At 36.0% G+C, this 24,319-nt stretch overlaps 1 protein-coding gene across 1 annotated transcript in view; it reads left to right on the forward strand.

The window, feature by feature from the left end:
• Pex13 (peroxisomal biogenesis factor 13) overlaps positions 1 to 24,319 on the forward strand; it is a 52,827-nt gene that overhangs the window by 4,211 nt on the left and 24,297 nt on the right. Inside the window, exon 2 of the mRNA XM_090401291.1 lies at positions 17,765 to 18,288. Coding sequence (XP_090257417.1) covers positions 17,765 to 18,288 — 524 coding nt within the window. The remainder of the gene's footprint in view (positions 1 to 17,764; positions 18,289 to 24,319) is intronic.

Raw genomic sequence — 24,319 nt, forward strand, 5'->3', positions numbered from 1 at the left:
GAAAGCCTGCATGGTATGTTGTGAGCCCATGTGTAAGCATATTACAAGCATTACAAATGATAAAAACATTTAATTTGCAGAATACATATTAGCCCTGCAACCATTCTTGTACTTGTTTTGGCTGCATCATTGCAACAGAACCAAATCTATAATAAATTTAGTTTAATCCTTTATCCAAGTGAGAGCAAACAAAGTTTGCACCTGAAAATATCTTCTGGACTGAATATGGTGTTGTACTAATTTACTTGGGTAAGTAGTACAACACCAGGCAACTCGTAACAAAGGTGGAGCAAGCTACCTCAATAAAGGTTGAAACTAGTCTGGGTAGTGGCCAATCCCTTAATGCATAACATTATACATATCTGCAAGGAGATGTGTTTTGCATTATGGGAGATACTGGGATAGGAGTGATGGTATCTTGCTCCGCTTTTGCTACGAGTTGCCTGGTGTTGTACTACTTACCCAGGAAGTTAGTATAACACCATATTCAGTCCTGAAGATATTTTCAGGTGCAAATTTTGTTTGCTCTCACTTGGATAAAGGATTAAACTAAATTTATTATATTCTAACCAAGTGATAAATAAACTTTCAACATCTTTTGCTAAATCCAGAGTAATTTAATAAAAAAAAGGTGGCAAACCTTTTGGCAACTCCTATAGGTAAAGATGACCTTGCTATTGCTTCTGCCTGGTATCTCCAACTTTGGGCCTGGCTCCCACTGAAGAGACCTCAATAAAGGTTGAAACTAGTCTGGGTAGTGGCCAATCCCTTAATGCATAACATTATATACATATCCACAAGGAGATGTGTTTTGCATAATGGGAGATACTGGGATAGGAGTGTTGGTGGCTTGCTCCACCTTTGCAACAAGTTGCCTGGTGTCGTACTACTTATCCAGGTAAGTTAGTACAACACCATATTCAGTCCTGAAGATATTATCAGGCATAAACTTTGTTTGCTCTCACTTGGATAAAGGATTAAACTAAATTTATTATATTCTAACCAAGTGAAAAATAAACTTTCAACAGAACCAAATCTAAGCCATTATACCTATTTCCCCCTACACACACTCACGTGCGACCATGACATTTGTCATCCACTATAAAACAAATGCCTCTGTAGCACAATTCAGAGAAATGATCAGAAAATGCATGTGTTTGATTTTTGTTAATGATGAGAGAAATCGTTATAAAGGGTTATATATATATTTTTTTATTTTTTTTATTTTTATTTTTTATTATTATGAAGTAAATTATACTTGACAAAAAATGTTCATAATCATCAATTTCCTGATATATATTACCCTCAAGGGGTGTTCAGATTACTATGGTAACACAACGTGATTAGCTTTACGTCATTATCAACCTCCTGTCAACAATTTTCCTCCAGATTAATCTATTACTTGTCAACACTCCAATATTGTCATATCTAACATTTTGTCTTCTAAGACACTTCTGCGTGAATCAGTCCTCTAGTTCTTGGTTTTCCTCTGTTCACGTGACCATACTGAATACTAACAATGTCGATTTTCTTCCTGATATCTTATTTTTAATACAATTCTGCCATTGATGCAATTTGTTCAAGCTCCTGATTTTTCTCATGACTCTCATATCTGTGATCTGAAATGTTTTGATCAAGTGCTTCATTTCTAACCCAAATCTCAGATCCATAACTTAACACTGGTTTGAACACTTGTATACTGCTGGTGTAGTATTTTGGTTAATTTCTCTCTTATTCCATATAAGTTTCTTCAACTGGCTCCCCATCCTACCAGCCTTACTTATTCTGTTGTTTGTTTCCAGATTTAATTTGCCATTTTTACTGAAAATTGTGCCTAAATAACTGAAATGTTTTACTTGTTCTATAGGTTCTCCCTTGAAGTTTTCTATGTTCCTGCCTATTTTCAGTTTTTCTCTTTTTATTATTGAATTTCACAGAATTCATTACAGCTGTTGTTTAATTTAGTTAGAGAATCCTAGAGGCTTGCACTAAAACAAGAAACAGTATTCTTATTTACTCCTTTATCCAATTGTAAGCAAACATTCTCTGTATGAGGTATTGTCATGATTAGGCTATTTGTATATAGATGCTGTTGACTTCATGTCAGACTTCTAATGCTATGCCTTAGAATGGCCACTACTCAGATGAGTTTTGACATTTATTGAATTTACTTATTGAAGCCAAACCAGGAAGATTAATGTAGGAATCATATATTTTCCAAATGCAAGTAGAAAAAAAGATGTATTACCTTTTTGTTAAAATATTCTGGATTGAAATATATTTGCCGAAATTTTTTTTTTTACTTGGTTATAAAATAAATTATACTCGACATGAAATTATATCATCATCATCAAATTCCTGACATGTACCCTCAAGGGGCGTACAGGATATGATAGTACTATATGAAAAATTTACATTGTTACTAACTTCCTATCTACAATTTTCCTCCAAATCAGTCTGTTACTTGTCAAGACTCCAACATTATCAGATCTTATATTTCTATCATCTAAGGCACTTTGTACCGTATCAATCGACCTATATCTTGGCCTTTCTCTGGGTCATTTTCCTGGCAACCTGGCAGAGAACACTTACTTTGCTAATCTTTCCTTGCCCATTCTGTTTAAGTGACCATACCACCTGAGATTAGCTCTGCTAATGCATTCCCGGATGCTGACAATGTCTAGTTCTTTCCTAATATCCTTATTTTTAATATTATATTGCCATTGATGCTATCTCTTAACACCTCTAATCTTTCTCAAGACTCTCATATCTGCAGTCTCTAGTCTTTGGTCTGGAGACCACAGATATGAAGATGTATTTTACTTCTGACCCAGCTCTCAGATCCATAAGTTAAAACTGGTTTGAACACTGTCTTGTATACAGCTACTTTAGTGTTCTGACTAATTTCTCACTTATTTCATATGAATTTATTCAATTGACTTCCTACCATACCAGCTTTGTTGATTCTGTTATCTATTTCCATATTTAATTTACCATCTTCACTAAAAATCATGTCTAAGTAGCTGAAATGTTTTACTTGTTCCACAGGTTCTCCATTCACAACACAGTTGACATTTTCAGTGATTCTACCTATTTTCATTGTCTTTGTCTTTTTATTGCTGACCTTCATACCATGTCTATTACAACAGTTATTCAAGTTAGTCAGGGAATCATGCAAACTTGTAGTGGATTTATTTAGTAGTATAACATCGTCCACATAAAGCAGCAAAGTGCATACATTAACATCTCCAATTCTGATATCATGTTTAATACCACTTTCCTTCATAATGTGATCCATATACATAATGAATAACAGAGGGGATAATGTACATCCTTGTCTGACACCAGATTTAACATTAAACCATCTTCCTGTACTTCAATTCTAACTGCTGACTAAGTATTGCTTGATATAATGCCCCATTGACACCATATAACTGTAGTGTATTGAATAGCTTCTCTCTTGGCACCTTGTCATATGCCTTTTCCAGATATATTCCCAAGCTTTCTCAACTATTTGTCATAAAGTGAAGATCTGATCCTGACAGCCTCTATTTGGCCTGAATCCAGCTTGTTTTTCACCAAGCTTTTCTTCCACAATTCTTCTCAACCGTTTCTCAAGTATACTGGCATAAATCTTGCCAGGAACACTCAGCAGGGAAATACTCTGTAATTCTCACATTCAGTTTTATTTCCCTTTTTATATATGGGTACTATTAGAGCTCTACTCCAATCATCAGGAATTCGTCCCTTTGTCCAGGCCTTCTGAACTATGCAGTGCGGCCACTGTAAGACTTTTATACCACCATATTTCAGCATTTCTGGTCGAATATCATCTACTCCTGCTGCCTTTCCACATTTCAAACCTTCGGTGACTTCAAGTATGGATGGATATGTATTCCTGACTGTATGTCTGTTGAGTGTTTTTTACCACTGTGCTATCACTGCTTGTTTCATTTAGCAATTTCTCGAAGTATAAGGGTGGGGGGGACTGGAAAGTAATCAATTTTTTGAACTACATTTTTAATATAAATTTTATTAAAGAACAAATTAACATTATTCAATTCTATAATCACCATCGTTATTTATAACCTTATTCCAACGATCTACTGAGTTTAGAATTCCTTTTTTGAAAAAAGTTTTTCTTTGTAGGCAAAAAATGATATCAAACTCCTTTGGACATCATCTTGTGAACGGAAGGTTTTATTTCTTATGCAGTGTTCTAAGGACCTGAATAAGTGGTAGTCACTAGGGGGCAATATCCAGCGAATATAGAGGATGTGGTAGGAGTTCCCATCCTAACTGCCTAATTTTTTCTTGAGTCATTCTTGCAGAATGTGGTTTTGTATTATCTTGCTGCAAAATTACCCCTTTTCGATTGACAAACGCAGGACGTTTGATTAACAATGTTTGATGTAGTTGCTCTAATTGTTCACAGTAGATGGCTGCTGTGATAGTTTTACCTTGTTCCATGAGTTCGTAATGAATAATTCCATGAATATCCCACCAAATGCACAGCAGAACCTTTTGTGGATGAAGTCCATTTTTAGGTGTTAGAATTGGAGTTTGATTTGGAGAAAGCCACTGTTTTTTGCGTTTATTATTCTTATGCAGTACCCATTTTTTGTCACCAGTTACAACTCTTTCTAAAAAGGGGTCATATGGTAGTCTGGTCAACAATGAATTGTAAATCGCCCGTCTCTGTGCTTTATTGTTTTCTGACAGTTCATGCGTACCCATACACCCTTTTTAAGAACCTTGCCACTCTTATGTAAGTGTTCTTTGACAGTTGACCATGATGAATTAGGTTTGTTTTGGATCTGATTCAACGAGAGTCTTAAGAGCATCGTCATCTAGAGTAAGAGGTCTTCCAGATTGAGGACGATCAGAGAGATCAAAATTTTTTTCTGCAAATCTCCTAAACCACCCTTTAACACTGCAGATAAAATTCAGATTTTGCAATCCTTATAAATGTTTTCTTTATGCTTTACGTGTGCATAGACAGTTGTAGATTTTCATATTGGGAAATGATATGCATTTGTTTCCTCACTGATCGCTTACTGTTTCGCAACTGTCAGCTTGATCAAATACTTTTTTCTAACACAGATAATTTATTTTCCCTAAATTAGCCTTTAAATCTTTGAATCATACAAAACATTTTATTTTCATTTTATATTTTAAAGTGAATAATTTCATTTCTTGCATGCTGGAATGTTTATATGTTAAACTTTCCAAGAAATATAGTGTGTATTTCTGTCATTGTAGTGATGATAACATTGATCAGATACTTTTTGCCAGTGGTTGTATAGTTAGCAGGGTAGAATGTGAAGGGTATAGTGTATTCAGGGAGGAGCGTTATTGATGATAGCTGATGAACTGCAACCAAAGAAGTAGAAGTTCAACTGCAAGCCAGTGAAAATAGCACATTTGAGGCTATCTGATGTGAGATAGAGGCCAGCAGAACAAAATATACATTGGATGCTTCTATAGACCAGGGACTGAAAAAGATGGAGATACTATGTATCATCAAATAAGCTCAATAAGTGGAGGGCGGGTAATTATTATGTGGGATTTCAACTATAGAAACATAGATTGGAAGAAGAGGACATATGGGAGGAAAGAAATGAAATTTATGCAGTTACTAAGGAATAATTATCTGAGACAGCATGTGATGGAATATATTAGGGATTTGAGAGTGCTAGATCTAGTAATTGCATCTGAGAATTTGTCTATAGCCAGTATGACCACGTTGCCACCAATTGGTGAGAGTGATCTGGGAGGTGGCTAAATGTGTGAAATTTTCAGTTAAGAGTGTGTGTGTGTGGAGGGGGGGGATATGTGGAATTACAGGGCCAATATGGCAATCTTAGGAGAATGCTTGGATCAGTGCCATAACATACGAAACCGCAAGGGCTGGATGTTTGTAGTGCATGAAAAGTGGTAAAGGAGTATTTGAGAAAAGTAATGGCAGACTGTATACCTCGAATCAGGAGAGTAAATCAAGTGGGAGTGAAATGGATGATTATCATCATTAAGCTGGAGTTACAAAAAAAGAAACAATTGTGGAGGGAATTTAAGGAGAATGGTGACCAGCAGACACATGAACAGTACAAAGCACAGGTCAGAAGGATAACTATTGTTGGTAATAAAGGCAAAAGCAGAGTATGAAAGGAAGTTAGTAATGCAGGCTAAAGATAATGCCAAACAGTTCTTTCAATATGCTGCAAGTAAAAGAAAGAATGTATATGACAGAATGATTTTAATGAATGCCAGTGGTAGGGAGGTAACTGAATCTATGCAAGTAACTGGCTCCTACTGATGAGACCTCAGTAAACATCAAAACCGGTGTGGGTAGTGGCCCTTTCCATAATGATAGCATTATACATGTCTGTAAGGATATGTGCATTGCATTGTGGGATACTAAGGCAATTGATGTGAAGTCATTAGCCTCTGTATACAAGTAGCCCAGTCCTGAAGTGACTTCACATACAAACTTTGTTTGCTTACACTTGGATAGAGGATGAAACCAAGAATATAATTTCTTGGTTTCATCCACTTGGCATCTTTAATTTAAGGTAACCGAATCAGTCGAAATGGTAGAATTACTGAGTGAACACTTTGCAAGTGTATATCATCCAGGTGGAGATATTGCATTAATGAGTGAGAGAGAGAGATAAAGACTTATATGCAAAGTTAAGTAGAATTATCAGGAGTAGTGCTGATGTTAATACTCTACAGGAAGATTTGAATAGACTTTTAGCTTGCACAAATGAGTGGGATCGCAGTTTTAATATTAATAAATGCAAGGCATTATTACAGTTTGGGATACAGAGATATAAGGCTACATTCTGTTTTGGTGGAACTGTACTTCAGGAAGTGGATGAGATTCGGGATCTTGGTGTGATGGTAGACCGTGGACTGGAGTCCAAGATCACATTGCAAGTGTTGCAAAGATTGCACATCATATCACTGCTATGATAAAAAGTGCATTGACATGTAGGGATAAGGAATTGATGGTGCCTCTATAATAAAGCATTAGTCAGACCACATATGGTCACTTGGTTTTCATTGTGATGTGGAAATGCAATAGATCCAAAGACAAATGACCAAAGTGATATTGGGAGTCTGGAGTGTTGGTCATGGAGAGCGTTTGAGGGAATATGGATTACAGAGATTGGTGGATAGGAGGAAAAGTGGAGATATGATATTATATGTTAGTTAATGGATTCTGTCAGATTAATACAGAAAGAATTATAAAAAGAGCAGATGTTAAGATGGGAAGAACAAGAGGTCATCCCTGGAAGTTGTATAAAGATTTGGTGAAGAAGGGTGTGTGAGGAGTAGATTTTTTGTGTGGGTTGATGCATGGAATGTATTGTGAATGCAAGTAGTGTAAATAACTTCAAAGCTCATTATGATAGACATGTTGCTGGTTGAGTGGGCCTCCCATGATTAATCTGTTGACTCCATGGATGTTACCAAAAATAATAATATTGAAACTGAGGTAAATGAAATGGTGGTGCATAACATATTACAGAACCTTAATGTGAATACAGCTGTGGGATTAGATGATATACCAGCTGAAGTTTTACATGAAGTGCTAGGGAATTGTCAGAGCTTTTGATCACATTGTTTAATCTAAGTCTGAGCCCTGGGTTAGTTCCAAGGGGGCTGAAAAGAGGGGGGATAGTTCTATTGCATAAAGAAGCTCTTAGACTGATGTAGCAAATTACCAACCAATCAGCATATCAGGAGTGGTTGTCTAGGTACTGGAGAAGTTGGTCAAGAACAAAATACAAGAATAGATAGACAGAAATGGGATACTGTATGGCAGGTTTTTGCAGAATGTAAGATGTGCCTCTTACATTTATTAATTTCTCACTGTTTTATAATGCACTGATAGCTGAGTTTGGTAAAGGTAATGGGTTTAGTGATGATGTGGGCTTTGCAAAAGCCTTTGACAGAATATCACATGGAATTCTAATCAATAAATTATAGCACATAAGTTGGTGTTGTGTAAAGTAAAGTTGGCGAAGTGGATAAGAGGGTGGTTGATGGAGAGATATCAGAGAGTAGTATACTCAGGAGTAGAATCCAGAAGAAGGCCTGTGACTAGTGGCATGCCACAGGGCTCTGTTCTTGCTAGTATTTTATTTGTACATTAATGATATAGGAAAGGATCTGAAAGGAACTGTTTGGTTGTTTGCCAATGATGCAAAATTGGGTAAAGCAGTTAATACAGATGATGCTAAAATTTAGCAGGATGATTTAGAATGACTTGCAGTGTGGGCAAAGGATTATAAATTTCAGTTTAATATGGTAAAGTGTAAGGTTATGCATTTTGGAGTGAAGATTACCAGCTGTATATCACGTTGATGGAACTGTACTCCAGGAAATTGATGAAGCCAGAGATTTTTTGGAGTGTTAGTGGATAGGGAGTTAAAGTTTAGAGGGCACATAGCAAAAATGGCTAAAACAGCTCATTGGATTACTTGGTTACTGTAGAATACTTTGACGAGCAGAGACAAGCATGTTATTATTCCTCTTTATCAGTCCTTGATAAGACCCCTTCTTGACTACTGCGTGCAGATCTGGTCACCTGGGTTTCTTGGCAATGAGGAAGAGGTGGAGAGGATCCAAAGGTGAGTGACCAAGATGGTAGTAGGTCTATGGAATGAACTTTATGAGAACAGGTTGAAGATTTATGGGTTACAGAAAATGGGTGATATGATTGGTACATACAAATTACTGAAGAGTTTTTACAAGATTATACAGAGGAAATTTTTCAAAACAGGTCTGGTGGAAGAACTAGGAGCTTCTGGGAAACTGAGTTAGAGTATAGTTAGCAAGGGTGTTAAGACTGTTTTTTGCTTGGAGAGTAGTGAATGAGTGGAATAAGTTGCCAGAGTCTGTAAGTGACATGACTGTTAATGAGTTCAAAGTATGAACGAGCAAAGGTTGGTCGATTGGTAGAGCCTCTGCTACTAATGGCTCAGTTAAGTAAGTTTGAGCACAGTTAGTAGTTGGAAGGGAGCCAATCGTTTGATGCTGTTGGCACACTCTCCCTCGATGAGTCTTTGGACTCCCTGGAGGTGTCAAATAATAATAATAATAATAATAATAATAATAATAATACTCAAATGTTGGGTAGTGCTTTGGCATGATATTTAGGGCCTCCCTCGGAGAGTAAGGACTCAATGGAGTAGCCCATAATCATAATAATAGTTTCATCTTTTACAATTTCATGTAATTTCACATTTTATAATGTGGAATTAAAAAATAGAGTGATAACAGAATTGGATAAAGGTAATGATACCATGATACTGCTTGACTTTACCAAGGCATTTGACAGAATGCCACATGGAAAACTATTACAAAAACTGGAGCAAATGGATATGAGGCTAGTAGCATGGATAGAGAGGTGGCTGACAGATAGACACCAGAGAGTATTATTTGGTAGAGTGAAATCTAGGAGAATGGTGGTGACTAGTGGAGTACCTCAGGGTTTGGTACTAGGGCCACTACTCTTTGATTTGTATATCAGTGACATAGGAAAAAAAATTTAAGAGGGGATATTCAGTTGTTTGCTGATGTAGATATCCTGCAGGATGATTTAAAATTGGCATTGTGCGCAAAGGATAATGATTGTCAAATTAATGTTGCAAAATGTTACCAAGATGGTGACAGGTCGTTCCCTGACGGTGAATGGATTCAAGTAGAGGCATGATAGGATTTGTGTGTATAATAATTAATTTTGATCTCCTACGATTAGTCTCCGGACTCCATGGAGATTCCATAAAATAATAATCTGATAGCTCAGTGCTTTTTCATGGTGCTGTTAATAGATATTGCTAATTTTCAAGAAATAAGAACAAAAAAACGATGTAAAGAAGGAAATTAGATATGGAGTACTCAATCTTTATATTTTTGTTTAAGAAATAGATAATCCCAATTTAAATGACTACAGGTTGAAAAAGTTGCATATGGTGTATCATATTGATGTATTGGATTGCAGGAAATTGATAAAGCTAGGGATATGAGGACAGTGGTAGAGAAATAGTTGAAGTTCAGAGAGCATATTGCAGAAGTTGGTAAAATAGCTGAAAGGATTACTTGGATGTTGAAATACATGCTGACAAGTAAAGATAGGGAAGTTATTATCCCTCTTTATAAGGCTATGATTTGGCCACATTTTGACTACTGCACACAGATTGGGTCACCTTGATTTCTTGGCAGAGATGAGTAACCAAGATGGTGACAGGTCGTTCCTGACGGTAAATGGATTCAAGTAGAGGCATGATAGGATTTGTGTGTATAATGGTTAATTTGGATCTCCTACGATTAGTCTCCGGACTCCATGGAGATTCCGTAAAATAATAATCTAATAGCTCAGTGCTTTTGCATGGTGCTGTTAATAGGTATCGCTAATTTTCAAGAAATAAGAACAAAAAAAACGATGTAAAGAAGGAAATTAGATATAGAGTACTCAATCTTTATATTTTTGTTTAAGAAATAGATAATTCCAATTTAAATGACTGCTAGGATAGGTTGAAGGTTTGTGGGTTACAAAGTTTAGTTGATAGGTGGAAAAGAGGGGACTTAATAGAAACTTTTAATATATTAAAGGGCTTTTATAAAATTGATGCAAGTGAAATTTTTCAATATATGACAAATAGTCAGAACTATTGACCATTTGTGGAAGTTATGTAAGAGTGTGGTGAGCAGGTGTGCAGACCATATTTTTTGCATGGTGAGTGAGTGGAATGGATTGCCAGAATTGGTTGTGAGTTCCCTGACAGTGAATGGATTCAAGTAGAGGCATGATAGCATTTGTGTGTATAATGGTTAATTTGGGTCTCCTACGATGTGTCTCTGGACTCCATGGAGATTCCGTAAAATAATAATCTAATAGCTCAATGCTTTTGCATGTTGCTGTTGATAGGTATTACTAGTTTTCAGGAAATAACAAAAAACTATATAAAGAAGGAAATTAGATATGGAGCACTCAATCTTTATATTTCTGTTTAAGAAATAGATAATCCCAATGATTGTAAAGGTCAGCTTAGTTTGCCAAGGACTATAGGTTCCAGCTGTATTCTACTTCTCTCTTCCATCATCTATGTGGATGATGATGAGCCCGAATGAACTCTTTCCACTTCTGTCTGTCCTGGGAGAGTCTGAACAACTCTGTCCAGTTTGATTTCACTTGTTGTGATTTGGTTTTCATGTCCTCTTTTATTTTGTCTATCCATCTAATTCTGGGCCACTCTTTAGATCTTTTACCTTCTATCGTTGTATACAGGGCTTTAGTTGGTAGTCTTTCTCCCATTCTGTCACATGGCCAAACCATCGCAGTCTTCTTTCTTGAATTTTGTCTATTATTGTTATTTCTTGTTTTAGTCATTTCCTTATGTCTTAGTCTATCCAGCAGAAATACTCCAAGTAATCTTCTTAGTCAGCCCATTTCAGTAGTTAATAATTTTTTCTCTTCAGTTTTTTTGAGATTCCAGCATTCACTTCCATAGAGAAGTATTGGGACAACCACTGTCCTGTAGATTCTTACTTTTGTTACTTGTTTGATGTCTCTTGACTTCCATATTTTATTTAGTGTTCCAAAACTTTGGGATGCTTGGCTAATTCATCTGTTGACGAATAGTATATTTAATGATATAGTATATAAATATATCTTAGATCCTCTCTCTAGAGTGATTTTTTTTTTTTTTTTTTTTTTTTTTTGTATTTAATAATGAAATTAAACTAATAGGTGGGGTGCTTAGGAGTCAAAACTGGATAACTGGGAGGAGGCCTTCACATATTCCTTTTAAGGAATTCAGAGAATCAACCATGTCTTTTCACCTAATGTCTAATCTTCTCTTGGTGCCCATTAGTAGGTATCTTACTGGATACTGAACAAACGAGGATAGAATGGCAATTTGAGATTTAGCTGATCAAATTGTATTCATATTGCCTCAAATCAAAATAAGATCATTGTATAACATGATAAAATTCCATGCTGGCTGGGGCATTACCTGGTTAAACAAGTCCTTGTTGCTTTCATCAGGGAAAACAGTTTGAACAGTAAAGTCAGATTCTGAAACAAATTTAACCTCAACACCATCAAACTTCAAGATTAGACCTGCAACGCAAGCATCAATGGCAAAGAAATGGAACTAACAGAATTGGATATGCATTAGATTTACTTAGTAGGTGTTGGTTGCCAAAACAAAGAAGGCAAACACAAGTGAGATTTTTTTAAGCAACAAATTCTTCTTGAATTACGCTTGCACATAGACCCACACGTGCAGACATTTGAAACTGAAAATCCCACAGAATAGGTCAGTAAATCCTTATTCCAGGAGTGTCCTATGTCTGTAGATTCATGTGTGTTCATTGGGCCACAAGGGACGAAAAACCTGAGTTTACGGCTGAAAAAGCAGTCTACCTCTTTCACCAGAAAGGAATAGCTGGAGTATTCAGTACTAACCTTTTTAAATGGTAGGCAATATCAAGTAGAGCAATGTGAGCAAATATCAGAATGGGGAACTAGACAGTGAGACTATGGTCCCACAACAGGTTATAAGGAAGACGTGTAGGAATTTTTCATGACATTAGAGAAGGCAACTGACATAAAGAAAATAAAAAAATAGTCATTGTAGGTCTAAACAACAGAGTAGGAAATGATTACCAGACACGTAGAAATGTTTTGGGAAAAATTTAGAGAAAAGGATAAAGCTAATAATGATAATAGAATTTATACAACCACTCAAATATCAGTTTTTCAAAATTTTCAGTAGTTTTATAGTTTGAATTATAGCATTAGGACTTTTTTGAAATCGTTGCTTTTGCTAACAGAGGATTATTGCATTTGTCATTTCAAATATTGAATTTTTTTGGTGAAGTGGGCTGCATAAGAATAGTTTAAAGCTGCTAGAGATATTAAAAAAAATACACACACACATTCTACTAAAGGAATGATTTGTAATTGAAAATTAAGTAACTGAAATAATCTTTAACTTTCAGTGTGAATCGAAGAAAATTCCAAAAATATGTATTTTTCAAGTTAACTGATCCAGAAATTTTTTCAATTGTTCACTTCATCTGTGAAAAAAGCAGTTATTGTTATAGCACTTTAACATAACATTATTCTCAACTTTTTAATTTGCAATTTTAGTAATTAATTTGAATTTTATATTGAAAACTTTCAGTGCGAATCGTTCAAATCTTCTGCTATATCATTAATGTAATCAGGGTAATGTATCCTGAGGCACTCCACTAGTCACCCTCATTCATCTTGATTACACTCCACCGTCCACTGATGTATGTCAGCCAACTCCCTATTCATGCCACCAGCCTCATATCTATTCCCATTTGCTCTAACTTACATTATTATTATTATTATTACCCCAAGACCTCATGGAGTCAAAGACTCATCTGGGAGGTCCTTTTATCTCACACACACACACACACACACACACACACACACACATGCACACAGCTCATCATACCGTGACTTGAACACATTCAAACTCCTTGCAGACACCACACTCTCAGGCAAGGCATTCCAATCATTTACAGCTCTGTGCGAAAAAAACCTGCCCCTCACTTCCCTACTCACACCTTCTTTATACAGTTTCCAGGGATGACCTCTGGTTCTCCCCCCATCTCCCACTATTTTCTGTAGAACTTCTCCAGCATTGATCCTATAACAACCCCTTATCAACTTGTAGGTCTCTATCATATCTCCCCCTCTTCCTCCTGTCCACCAGACTCTGCAAATTACATCTTCTCAATCTTTCCTCATACTCGACATTCCAGAGGTCAGAAACTACCTTAGTCAGTCGCCCTTGGACCCTTTCCAACATCCTTCTGAAAACCAAGTGACCAAATCTGGGCACAATAGTCCATGTGTGGCCTAATCAAAGCCTTATACAAGGAACAAGAATCTCCCTACTTCTACACGTCAGTGTCCTCTGCATCATTCCCAGAAACTTTTGTGTTGTCTTCACAATTTTGGCTATGTATCCCCTAAATTTCAGATCCTTATCCACTATCACCCCCCCAGATCTCTTATTTCTTCCACCTCCAACAATATCCTCACCAAGCATAAATTCTGCATCTCATCTTTGTTTTCCAAATTTTAAAACCTTACATTTTGCAACATTGAACTCGCATCCCCATTTTCGTGTCCCATCACTCAATTTATTCCAGTCTTCCTGCAAGGTCACAACATCCTCACTACTCTTCGTGGTTCGTCCCAACTTTGCATCATCTGCAAACAACTGAATATCTCCATCCAAATCTTCACCTATATTGTTAATATACAAGTTAAACAGTAATGGCCCCAAAACAGACTCCTGAGGCACTCCACTAGTGACTTTCCTTTTCCTGGATATCGCTCCCCAATACACAACTTGTTGATACCTATCAGATAGTCAAGTTGAGCTGACCAATGCTAAAAACTCCTCTCCTTTATTCCTAATATTTCAGGCATTTGTGTACATGCATTTCGACATCCTCTTGGGCCCACAGTTACTATTACATAATATCATTACTTGCTCATTCAGATTCTAAATGAATGAGCAAGTAAATCTGGGAAACTGCACCCAGCTTTTCATAATCATTCCTGCCCTCATACTTATCCATCCCAGGGGTGGCTATTTTTTCACTCACAGTCATTTATCCCAGGGATGGCTAGACACATGCTTGAATACTTTCCCTTTAATCTCTAGTTTCCCAGGTTTTACACTTCCAGCCTTTCACTGAACAACACTTACTCCAAGCACCTAACTCCAAAACAGTTTAAATGCAGTCCATCAGGCATATCCATCAAATTCACTCCACACATCTATAAACCACACACCATTTTTCCTACACAATCTTCTCATTCAATCATTGGCAATCACAGCCTTTCTCAATTCTGTCCTATCATACCAAGGCAGCAGACTTGCAATCTTTACTTTCTTACTCTTCAAAGGGAAAGTGATGTGAGATCTGTTTTTTTTATTTTGACATTTTCTGCAAGTAGTTTTCTTTGAAGGTGTGTAACCTTCAACAAAAATCTGAAAACTCAAAATTTTGGAATTTTCTAAACTGTTTCTTTGCTATCTTTGTTTTTTAACTTTAACAAAACATTTCTTAGTGAAGAGATTCATGAAAGTTATTTAGCAACAGGGAGCGTATTATTAGCTTTGGTTATGGTTAGAACTATAAAGGTTTGTAGTAAGTACAAATTCCTTTGTAATAACTTTTGCCATGTGTGCTTTGAAGAAAAAGTTAAGAAATTAGCAATTAGAAAAAAGGAATTTGTACTTAGTACCTTTATATGTATAACTACGATGAGGTTCTTTATTAAATCTGCTGAATTAGCAGTGTTCGTGTATGAATTTCTTAATGAAAGAAAAGATAGCACAGAGACCTGTTGATTATTTACAAGACATTATTAAATATTGATGATAATATCAATCTGAGGTAGTAAAGCTAATATATGCATATATACTAAGATTTATTGTAGTGTTTTATGTAGCATTGAAACATTCTTTGACAGCATTTGATTGCATAATCTAAGTTGTCTAGAATGTTTTCTGTTTAAAATATAATTGTAGGAAGATGCCTTCAGAACTTAGTCTGAAGTAGAAATAAGAATTTCTCTGCAGAGCAACTAAAGGTTGTAAGGTAGTCTCTACTATGTACAATTAGGTATATTAGACCATCTGGGAGCTGCTCTAATATACCTAATTATAAGAAAATGCAAGCATCATTCTTTGGATATCAGTGAATAATAAATTTTAATATTCATGTAGAATCTGTGTTCTTTTTTTAATTTAAAATATTACTATACTGGTTTCAAAACCTAAGGACGAACACTATTTCTGAAGATTACAACTGCAAATTTGTATAACTGATGATTTCAAATAGAAAGCGGGTACACATTCAAATTTTTGAATTGTGCATGAAGGTGTCACATGGTAGCACTGAAAAGGATAAAGAGCAAAAGCTGCCCTAAGCGAATTGTGTTTGAAGGGAGTTCTTTTTGTGAAGGAATAAAGTTGCAAACTTGGATGCCATGTAATGTTTCAAAGACATCCTCTAAATCATAGGTATCGCCCCCCCCCCCCCCCCAGTGGGCGCTGAAGCCTTCTAGCGGGGCTATAGTGGGATCAGAAGCATTTGGGGGCGTTCAGCCGGTCTAGGGTTCGGTGGCTCTTTATAGAAGAAATTAATAATATATATTTAAAAATTAATTATTTTCGTGATTTTGCGATTAGACAGTTATTTAAAATTTAAATATTACATTTTAATTCATCTTATGCCCGTCTTACACGATCAATTTTTTTATCGATTTTCTATTTCAATTATTTAATCATTTGAAAATTTACCATGTCAGATAGAAATAGATGTCGATTTTCAATGTCAACGAGAAAATAGAGCATGTATATATGTGTGTATAATAGGGGGCGTTACAAAATTTATGTCTTGCAAAGTGGGCGGTAGCCCAAAAAAGTTTGGGAACCTATGATCTAGATGATTTCACACAGGGAAGAATTATTGAAAAGCATGAAGAAGGCCACGGAATTACTGATATTGCCAGAGGGTTTGGAATCTTGCATAATGTTGTATCCAGGCTCTGGGCAGCATTTCAAACCAGTGGAATGTGTTCCAGATGTTTGCTAAGAGGTCACCTTCACTCTATCATGAACATGAAGACAGATTTTTGGTTATAACAGCAAAACATAATCAGTGCACTGTGGCAGATTAGCTTGCAAGTCAGTTCCATTCAAGCACATATACATGGATATCTCGACCAACTGTGGCAAGACGTCTGCAACAAGTAGGCCTATATGCCCAAAGGCCTGTAGTCTGTGTTCCACTACATCTCTTTATCCACACCTCATCATAGAGCACATTTTCAGCTGTTGTATTTATAAAAATCGGAACAAGACACCTTGATCTTGTGTGAAACTGGTACTGCTCACCATCACAAGAATGTTCCTGAAAGAGAGAGATAAAGGAGTCTTGGGGTTCATGGCGCGTGTGTGTGGGGGGGTGGCATTATGCTTAATGGATGCACCAAGCTACAAGTGATGGAAAAAGGGATTATCGCTGGTGAACAATATTGCAATGAAGTTCTTCATTGTCATGTTCAATTGTTTTGTGGTGCTGTAGGCAAAGAATTCACTTTTATAGATGACAATGCCACACCACATCATACACGAGCAGTGGGGAATATTAATCAAATTGAGTGACCAGCATACTCCCCAGATCCCAATCCCAGAGAACATTTTTGAGATGCAATAGGGAGATGCATTGCTGCTCGAAATTACCCTGCTGAAAACATACAAGGCCTTATCCTTGTTCTGAAGGAGGAATGGGCCAGTTTGCCTCAAGAACTCCTGAATCACTTAGTGCTAAGCATGATACGACATTCTGAGAGCTGTACCGCAGTTCAGGGTGGACATATTCCATACTGAAATATCTTTCTGTATAGTTTCTGTAAGCATTGTACATCAATTCCTTAACTACATCCCTAGGAAATTTGTAACTTTTGCCAAAAATATATTGCAATTTAATTTGTATGAAATTTATAACACATTTTTTGTGCAATACAATTTATTAGTATGCTGGCAATAAATTTATGTCAACATTTGGCTGTAGTTCGTCATTAGCTTTTGGACACCAGTGTAGATAAGCTAACATAATTTTTATTTTATCACTACTGTTATTATTTGTAATGACATTAAATCATTTATATAGTGTGGAACATTTTCAGGACTGATGCTGTCAGTGCCAGTCGTCCTTCTGTTACTTCAGCAGTTAATGGAACAGGATCTTTGCCGCCTGGTGATGCTTTAAGATTGCAGATGTCTCATGTTCCTCCGCCTGTTCCTCCACGTCCTGAGCCACAAGAAAGTATGACAGTTCCCAGGTATAATCTGGGATATAATAACTTCAGTCCATATAATTCATTCTATGGTATGTATTCCACTCCAGGATATGGATTCAATAATCGAATTGGCTATGGACAAGATTACTATAGTGAAAATAACTTTACTAGACTTGCTGAAGAAAGTTCACGACCTGCATTCCAATCCATTGAATCAATTGTACATGCTGTAGCATCAGTTAGTATGATGCTAGAATCAACTTATCATGCTGTCTATAGTTCTTTTCGTGCAGTAATAGGTGTAGCAGATCATTTTTCTCGCCTCAAAGCTCATCTTGGCCAAGTTTTTGCTACATTATCTCTAATTAAGACACTTCACTGGCTCTGTAGAAAACTCTTGTATGTTCTAAGTAAGTTCATTTTTTTTTTTTTTCATTACTTTAAATTGCTTGTGAACAACTTCACTCTGTAAATGCTGTTTAGCATGGAATCCTCATTTTATGATTGTCTATGGATAGGTTTTTGTGTGCCTGAATAAATGGAAGCATGAAATAGGCTGCCTGAAAATGAACAAAGTGAGGGATTTCATATTATTCAGCACTGGTTTTAGAAAAATTTGTTTTCTTTTTATTTATTTATTTATTTTTTATTTATTTTATTTATTTATTTATTTTTTGAACCAGCAGAACTTGAACATAAGATGATGCATCTACCCAAATGTTCAGGGAATTTGACCACAAAAAAGAAATGACTTACCCTAACTCCTAGTTTCCACATCTCCTTTGAAGTAGTCCCCTTGGGCATGTATACAGAAATCCCAGTGGTTTTTCCTGGAAATCCTCAAATGTGTGTGTTGAGCACTTCTTGCTATTCTGTCTGGATTTCCTTAATCTTGTTAAAATGTGACACCCTTTCAGCTGGAATTTCATTTGGGGAAAAAAATAAACCAGAAAACCAGGTTTCCTGGTTTATTTTTGGAAACCAGGAACTGCCACAAATTTTGCAGCAATGCAATATAGTAATGACAAAATGCATTGAACAGTCCTACAATCTCACAAATGTTATGGATAGTTCACCTACAGTCTTCAAGGATAGCCTTGCACACTTTTCCGATGTTTTCCAGTGTTGTGCTTGTTCATGGTAGTCCAGAACACTCACCGCCATTGACAAATGTTTGTCTGCCCTTGAAACGCTTACCACAAAAAAAGTTTTGCTTTGGCTCATAGCATTGTCAACAAATTCTTCCATAAGCATTTGGGGTTTCTGCAGTTTGAAGTTGAAGCAAAATTTCATGGTCTTTACTTCTTAAAATCCTCCATTTCAGTTGGAGAAGAAAACTACTAAACCACTAAAATGCAATATTACAAAAAGGTACATAACTCAAGAACACAACCTCTCAGCTTGCCAGCTGTTGGCATGCTGATTCACAAAGGATATTGCTTGTCCCCTTATAGCTGCAGAAGGCTGTACTACAACTGGTTTGCATATGCTATTCAAATTCCTCAAACTTTTGGGTAGTGCCTCATATTCCACAATCAGTAGATTTCAGTTAATTGGTCCACTTGTTAATTGGGGCAGCTGTTTTATTGGGACAAGTCTGGAAGAACAAAATGAGAACGTAACAAGAATCTGCTTCATTTATTTGGACACTATGCTGTTTAATTAGGTCAGCCAGTAACCTCTACCACATGGAGTGTTAGAAAAATTACGTAATCATCATTCAAAAATTTAGTGCTGATGACGTGGCTATTTTATTATGCCACATTGAATGGTTCTTTGTGTTATAAACATTCAACACTGGATGAGTCAATGAAATTAATAGGTCATGTAACAGTGATATGCTGTTCAGATATGTCAGCAATTAGTAAACAAAAGCTGTAAGTTATTGTAAAAATGTCTAGGCCTTGATGTTTTAAAGGGATTAGAATGGAGAGTTGACCAGTTAAATACCATTCAAACAAAAAACATGTGGATGATATCTGAATTTTTTAAGAATTGGCTTATGAGTTTCAACATTGAATAACAATGGAATCTTACTAATCCTAAAAGATTAGCAAGGCTCATCTTGTTTTTCGAAATCACCTGAGGTGAAATTAAGAAACGTGCAGCTTTATGCACAATTTGCCATTTTAAACCAGTTGATGTATCCAGAGACTTTGAGACTGAAATATGAGATGTTTTATATTGCAGGGTTTTGAATTTTCTTCCATGAATATAAAAAAAAAACCTGATTATTTTATGAAAGGAACAATAACATTATATTGATGATAATAATGTTTGATTATTATTATTTCTTTCTATTATTATTTCTATTATTTCTTTGTGTTCATTAAAATTGTGAGAAATAAGAATGGAAACTAGAAATAAAATAATCAGCGCACCCCAGGTTTCTGTTTTGAGGCTATTGTTGTTTAATTTATAGATAAATAACATTGGAAAGGGCTTAAATAGTGGTATACAGTTTGCAGATAATATAAAGTTGAGCAGATGTAGTTTTGCAAGATGGGACCTAAATAAACTATCTGGGTTGTGTGGGAATGTCAGTTTAATGTACCAAAGTGTAAGGTTTTAAAATTTGGAAAGCATAGATGGGATGCAGAGTATAGGATTGGTGGGAATATTTTAGAGGATATGAATGATATGGGGGTTGTAGTGGATAGAGATTTGAAATTTTGTGGACATTTTGCTAAAATTGTGAAGAAAACACAGCAGATTATGGAAATGATGTGGAAAACACTGATGTGTAGAAGTAAAAATGTTTTGATTCCATTGTGTAAGGCTTTGATAAGGCTGCATATGGATTACTGTGCACAGATTTGATTGCCTGGTTTTCAAAAGGATAATGAGATGTTGGACAGGGTTCAGTGATGGCAGACTAAGTTGGTTGCTGGAATCTGAGGGTAGATTGAGACAAAGCAAATTACAGAGCCTAGTGGATGTGAAGAAGAGAAGAGACATGATTGAGACATAAAATTTGGTAAGGGATAATTACCAGATTAATAAGGTGAGTATTAATCTGGTAAGGTGAGTATTAATCTGGTAAGGTGAGCTGTATAAGGTGAGTGTGTGTGGGGGGGGGGGTGAGGAGTAGATTTTTTGCATGGAGAGTAGTGGGTGATTGAAATACATTGTCTGAGAGTGTGGTGAGTGCAGGGACAGTGAATGCATTTAAGTCGAGGTATGATGAGCTATGCATGCGAGAATGGAACCTCCCACCATCAGTCTCTTGACTCCATGGAGGTCTGTTGATGATAATGATAATAATTTCAAGGTTGCCAAATTGATTGATAATTAAAATGAATATTCCCAAAGCAATGTTTTATTAAATGAAAACAACAGTTATAGGAAATATAGTTCAGAGATTTGCTGCACTACCATATGGAAAGTGTATTCTGTATTTCTAGAGATAAGGGGAGAGGAAAAACTACTGATTGCAATGTGATTGCCTTTGTTTTCTTTTGTTTTTGTAGATAATGCACCATGTTATAATAATTAAACATAAATATTCCTGAATATTCATGTATACTTCACGTGGCACAAGAACCAACATGTTTATGTAATGCATAATATTTTTAAAAGAAAATGTAATGTTTATAAATTTAAAATATGAAATTTTGAGATTTTCTATTCCATGAAGATAGTTCACACACATATTAGTTTCATTGAAAAATCTGCTTAATGATTGGCATGCCATAGATATTGATGAATATGTAAAAATGTGGCCACCCAATGTGGAAACGACATATCATCATTATCATCAAATTCCTGCCATGTACCCTCAAGGGGTGTACAGGATATGACAGTACTACATGAAAAATTTACATCATTACTAACTTCCTATCTACAATTTTCCTCCAAATCAGTCTGTTACTTGTCAAGACTCCAACATTATCAGATCTTATATTTCTATCGTCTAAGGCACTTTGTACCGTATCAATCCACCTATATCTTGGTCTTCCTCTGGGTCGTTTTCCTGCAAACCTGGCAGAGAACACTTGTTTTGCTAATCTTTCCTCTCCCATTCTATTTAAGTGACCATACTACCTGAGATTAGCTCTGCTAATGCATTCCTGGATGCTGACAATGTCAAGTTCTTTCCTAATATCCTCATTTTTAATATGATATTGCCATTGATGCCATCTGTTCACGCCTCTAATCTTTCTCAGGACTCTCATATCTGCGGTCTCTAGTCTTTGGTCAAGTGTTTTACTTCTGACCCAGCTCTCAGATCCATAAGTTAAAACTGGTTTGAACACTGTCTTGTATACAGCTAATTTAGTGTTCCGACTAATTTCTCTCTTATTCCATATGAATTTATTCAATTGACTTCCTACCATACCAGCTTTGCTGATTCTGTTGTCTATTTCTATATTTAATTTACCATCTTCAATAAAAATGGTGCCTAAGTAGCTGAAATGTTTCACTTGTTCCATTCACAACACAGTTGACATTTTCAATGATTCTACCTATTTTCATTGTCTTTGTCTTTTTATTGCTGACCTTCATACCATGTCTATTACAAAAACTATTCAATTTAGTCAGAGAATCTTGCAGACTTGTAGCGGATTTATTTAGAAGTATAACATCATCTGCATAAAGCAAAGAGCTGACATTAACATCTCCAATTTTGATATCAGGTTTAATACCACTTTCCTTCATAATGTGATCCATATAGATAATGAATAACAGACTGGATAATGTACATCCTTGTCTCACACCAGATTTAACATTAAACCATCTTCCTGTACTTCCTTCAATTCTAACTGCTGACTTACAACTCAAATAAAGACTAAGTATTGCTTGATATAATGCCCCATTGACACCATATAACTGCAGCGTATTGAATAGCTTCTCTCTTGGCACCTTTTCATATTCCTTTTCCAAATTGACAAAACTTAAATACAGATCTTTGTTATATTCCCTGCTTTCTCAACTATTTGTCTTAAAGTGAAGATCTGATTCTGACAGCCTCTATTTAGCCTGAATCCAGCTTGTTCTTCACCAAGCTTTTCTTCCACAATTCTTCTCAACCGTTTCTCAAGTATACTTGCGTAGATCTTGCCAGGAACACTCAGTAGGGAAATACCTCTGTAATTCTCACATTCAGTTTTATTTCCCTTTTTATATATGGGTACTATGAGAGCTCTACTCCAATCATCGGGAATTCGTCCCTCTGTCCAGGCTTTCTGAACTATGCATTGCAGCCACTGTAAGACTTTTATACCACCATACTTCAGCATTTCTGGTCGAATATCATCTACTCCTGCTGCCTTTCCACATTTCAAGCCTTTGATGGCTTTTTCTACTTCAAGTATGGATATGTATTCCTGACTGCATGCCTGGTCAGTGTTTTTTATCACTGTGCTGTCATCACTGCTTGTTTCATTTAGCAGTTTTTCAAAGTAATTACTCCATACTTCAAGGATATCTTTTTCTCCTGTTTTTCATGTCACCTTTATCATATCTAACTCCTTTTACAGCACTCTTTCCTCCATTCCTAAGCTTCTTCAACAACCTCCAGAATATTTTGCAACCTTCTTGATATTTATTTTCTATATTCTTGCTAAAGTCCTCCCATGACTTTTGTTTAGCTAGTTTTACACACTGTTTAGCTTTCTTACATTTGTCTCTGTATTCTGTAAGAGTAAAAGCTGACTTATTTGCCAGGAACTTTTAATATGCTTTCTTCTTTTCCTTCACTGCCTCTTTATCTTCCTGTGTCCACCAGGGAGTTCTGATTTTTTTATCCTTGCACACAACCTCACCACATTCCTCTCTGGCAGAATCAATCAATGTTTTCTTCAGAGTTTGCCACTGAATCTCCAAGGTTTGATTCCTGTTCTCAAACTCTTTCATTTTCTTTTCAATAATCTTTCTGTATTTTAGTCTACAGTTCACATCTGAGAGCTGCTCAACTTTTATTCGCTTTAAAACTTTCTTATATGTTATTCTTTTCAATGTGAAATTCAATTTTATCCTGCTCAAGACTAAATAGTGATCACTTCCAATTTCAAATCCTCTGTACACTCTGGTGTCCTGCACCAGGGAGAAAACATCACTATCAACAATAACATAGTCAATGAGACTTTTCTTATTCCTAGCCTCTTCTCTCCATGTGAATTTGTGCACATTTTTATGTTGGAACATGGTGTTAGTAATAACCAGTCCATGTCCTGAGCAGAAATCCAACAAATATTTGCCATTACTATTAGCTTTGCTCCAAATTTTCCCAAAATATTTTTGTATGTCTCGCAATCATTTCCTACTCTGCTATTTAGATCCCCAACAAGGACCAACTTTTCCTTTTTCATTGTGTCAGTTGCTTTTTCTAAAGCGTCAAAAAATTCCTCCACTTCTACCTTAATAGAACCTTCTGTGGGACCATAGGCACAAATAAGTCTCATTGTCCAGGTCCCCATTCTCATATTTGCCCACATTAGT

This window comes from Typopeltis vanoorti, chromosome 12, assembly GCF_054136105.1.
Source record: "Typopeltis vanoorti isolate ZY-2024b chromosome 12, IOZ_Tvanoo_1.0, whole genome shotgun sequence".
Classification (NCBI taxonomy): Eukaryota; Metazoa; Arthropoda; class Arachnida; order Uropygi; family Thelyphonidae; genus Typopeltis; species Typopeltis vanoorti.